This window comes from Pistacia vera, unplaced genomic scaffold (assembly GCF_008641045.1).
Source record: "Pistacia vera cultivar Batoury unplaced genomic scaffold, PisVer_v2 Contig969, whole genome shotgun sequence".
Classification (NCBI taxonomy): Eukaryota; Viridiplantae; Streptophyta; class Magnoliopsida; order Sapindales; family Anacardiaceae; genus Pistacia; species Pistacia vera.
In genome coordinates this window covers 23,809-27,588 of record NW_022196855.1, presented here as the reverse complement: position 1 = coordinate 27,588, position 3,780 = coordinate 23,809, and the positions used below count along the sequence as shown (strand labels likewise).

General features: G+C 37.2%; 1 protein-coding gene across 1 annotated transcript; it reads left to right on the top strand.

Annotated features, from left to right (window-relative positions):
* Nucleotides 1-560: 560 nt before the first annotated feature.
* LOC116121160 (actin-like) lies at nt 561-3,559 on the top strand. The gene is made up of 5 exons (XM_031407107.1): nt 561-706; nt 1,403-1,475; nt 1,629-2,022; nt 2,633-3,246; nt 3,358-3,559. Exons 2-5 carry the CDS (start codon nt 1,416-1,418, stop codon nt 3,421-3,423), a joined length of 1,134 nt encoding a protein of 377 aa, XP_031262967.1. The 5' UTR covers nt 561-706; nt 1,403-1,415; the 3' UTR covers nt 3,424-3,559.
* The last annotated feature ends 221 nt before the right edge of the window (nt 3,560-3,780 follow it).

Sequence of the window (3,780 nt, the reverse complement as noted above, 5' to 3'; positions counted from 1 at the left end):
GGGGGGTAATGAGTTTTACAGGGTACTCGAAACCGGAACCGGAACCATTGTTATAGGTTTCAGTTCTAGGTACCTAGGAGTCGGTTCCGATTCCAGTTCCAAATTTTAAGGGACCATTAGTTCTGGTTTCGGTTTTGATTCCTTAAAAAAATACAGGGTACCTAGAACCGAACACCCCTAGTAATAATAGTTTATCTTAAGTATTGATGTTTGTTGGCACGTATAAATACACATGGAATCTGTAAAGAATCTTGATCAATCATTAAATCATAGTGTTAGTTATTATTTAATCACCTCTTTTAAATGTACTGCTCACTGTTTGGTGGCTCAACAGTGCAGGCGCACCAAGCCGAATAATTTCCACAACGTGCAAACAGGACCCATGCGTAAATTCTCATAAAACGTCGAGGACAAACCCGTCACCTAATACCTCTTCAATAGAAGCGGAAAGCTAGAGGACCGCTGGATCCACCAGAGCCGCCAGATCAGATTGACTCGTCTCTCCCACCGTAGATTCACTACTTATACGACACACAACCAAATGGACTGAGCCCGCATTTACTTCGCATTTAAGTCGCATTTCATTTGGCCTTTTTTGTCTGTTTTTTGCCCCATTTTGAAACCAACGTAAGGCTGTGAGAGCTGCGCGGGTAGCTTGGCTCAGACCACCTCTAACAACGCTCGCGAAATCTAGGGTTTCATTCTGGTAATTTCTCGCATTATGCAGTTTAGACCTCATTTTGATCTTATTGAAATTTGTATAGCTTTCTGTGAAACTGAAGTGGAAGGTTTTTTCTTCAAATTATTCAATGGCTATTTGTTTATGTGCTTATTCAAAATGTTGCCCAATTGGAGATAGGATTGCATTGGATTTGATTTGATTTGAGCTGTAGTTTTCATTTTCTTCCTTTATTCATTGTTAAAATCTTGTTTTAGCTTTAATTGAATTAGCTTAGTGATCAATGACATTTTGGTTTCAAATTTCATATTCAAATCAGTTTGAATCAACTTATTGCTTATGTAGAATCTTGATTTGAACTTGTACGTTAGTGTATCTTTCCAAATTAAGCCTTAGATCTTGCACCAACGAAATTTGGATTGTTATTACTGTCACTTTGGTTAGTACTTTATTTGATTATATAATTGTACATGTGTTTTGGTGCATCATAGAAATTTAGCTGTTTTTGAGTGTAATTTTTGTTGTCAGTAGATTGCTGTTCAATCTAAAGAAAATGGGACATATTAGTGTTTTGAAAACTAATTCAAGAAGGCTGCTTTTATTACGCAATGATTTGAATGATCTATTATATGTAACCCATGGATAATAGTCAACCCATAGTCATTTACAGGCTTGATGTTTCCCCATAGCAAATATTCTAATGTAATGCTGTTAATTCTCTAGCACGCAGTAGAAGATGGCAGAGACCGAGGATATCCAGCCTCTTGTCTGCGACAATGGAACTGGAATGGTTAAGGTACAAAGTGAATTTTTTTGTCTTTGTGAAATAGGCTACCAAAATACCGATCTTTGGCTAAGCTAATATAAATCATATCTCATGAGTATGCCTTAAAATTGTTGCTAAATTCTTATAAAATTGTAGCTAATACAATTATAAATCTGTTATTAGGCTGGGTTTGCTGGAGATGATGCTCCAAGGGCTGTGTTCCCTAGCATTGTTGGCCGCCCTCGTCATACTGGAGTGATGGTTGGCATGGGGCAGAAAGATGCATATGTTGGGGATGAGGCTCAGTCCAAGCGAGGTATTTTGACTCTGAAGTACCCAATTGAACATGGCATTGTTAGCAATTGGGATGATATGGAGAAAATTTGGCATCACACCTTCTACAATGAACTTCGTGTTGCTCCGGAAGAACATCCTGTTCTCCTCACTGAAGCACCTCTCAATCCAAAGGCCAATCGTGAGAAGATGACCCAGATCATGTTTGAAACTTTTAATGCTCCAGCTATGTATGTTGCTATCCAGGCTGTTCTTTCACTTTATGCCAGTGGTCGTACAACAGGTAAGATGTTTATTTAGTTTCTACCAATGTTTTAGTTAGCTTGATTTGGTATATATTTGGGTTAACCGGCAAAAGTACCTTATCAAACATCAAGTAGTATTTGTCTTGTTCTTGAAGAAGATAGTGTTTAATTAGGAAACTCTCGCTCTTTTTTTCTTCTTCAGGTGCTAGTCTTCATATGACAGCTTAACAGGGTATTTGAACTGGGTTCTCCTCTTTTTCATTTTTTACTTTCTTTATTGTATTTTTAAATGAATCCAAGGTCTTAGTTAAGTTTAGCATTTCTTTTTGACGTATTTTTTATTGAGTAATACGTGAGTAAGTGGTACATTTGCAATTGTTTTTGGGAAATATATGTAACTTTTTAAAGAAATTTAAAAAAGAAATTTTGAATAGTTAAAATTATTGTGCACCAAAGAAAAAGAAACTACGTTTATACTCCTGGATCATCTAATTTATTATGTAAATTTAGTAAATTATATGGGGTCATTTTTTGGTTGATAACAACAGTTTTGCCTGTAGACATGGGTTAGTATTTCTTATTTGTTAATAGTTCTTTGTAGTTTTCACAGTACTGGTGATGATCTGTGTATGATGCTCCTTTCTGCAGGTATTGTGCTTGATTCTGGAGATGGTGTCAGCCATACAGTCCCCATCTATGAGGGTTATGCTCTTCCTCATGCCATCTTGCGTCTTGACCTTGCTGGTCGTGATCTCACTGATGCCCTGATGAAAATCTTGACTGAGCGTGGTTACTCATTCACTACCACAGCCGAGCGGGAAATTGTGAGGGACATGAAGGAGAAGTTGGCATACATTGCTCTTGATTATGAACAGGAAATGGAAACTGCTAAGACCAGCTCTTCTGTGGAGAAGAGCTACGAATTGCCTGACGGTCAGGTGATCACAATTGGAGCTGAGCGTTTCCGATGCCCAGAAGTCCTTTTCCAGCCTTCCATGATCGGAATGGAAGCTGCTGGTATACATGAGACAACTTACAACTCCATAATGAAATGTGATGTTGATATTAGAAAGGATTTGTATGGGAACATTGTACTTAGTGGTGGTTCCACAATGTTCCCGGGTATTGCTGATAGAATGAGCAAAGAAATCAGCGCATTAGCTCCTAGCAGTATGAAGATTAAAGTGGTGGCTCCTCCTGAGAGGAAATATAGTGTCTGGATTGGAGGATCTATTTTGGCATCTCTCAGCACTTTCCAACAGGTAATTTTCTTTTAACATACAGATATTAATTGGTGATGTTATATAAGTTACTAATCTGAAAGTTCCTGATGAGCGATTTTTTATTTTTTTCATTTCCTTTTTGGAGTGCAGATGTGGATTGCTAAGGCTGAGTATGATGAGTCTGGCCCTTCAATAGTCCACAGGAAATGCTTCTGATTAAAGCAGCATAAATGGACTCAAGTGCTGTGCTATTTTGAAAAGAAAATGCTGCTTACATTCTCATTCATTTTGTTGTCTTTTCTTTGTGGTTCTTCAATTTAATTTCTGAACAATCACCTTAAAAAAAAAAAAATTCAGTGATTGCTGTATTATTTTCTATTCTTTTTTTTTTCCTATGTAGTGAAGAACTGTTGCCCATCAAATCAAACCCTTATGTAGTGTTAATTCAGAAATCTGTCTTTTTTATTATCTTCTACCTTTTTTTGTTTGTTGGGATTCTTTTGGATTTACACTATTTTGTCATCACAAAATGAGGTCATGCCGCTTGGCCTTGAGGATAAATTAAGTGAATGC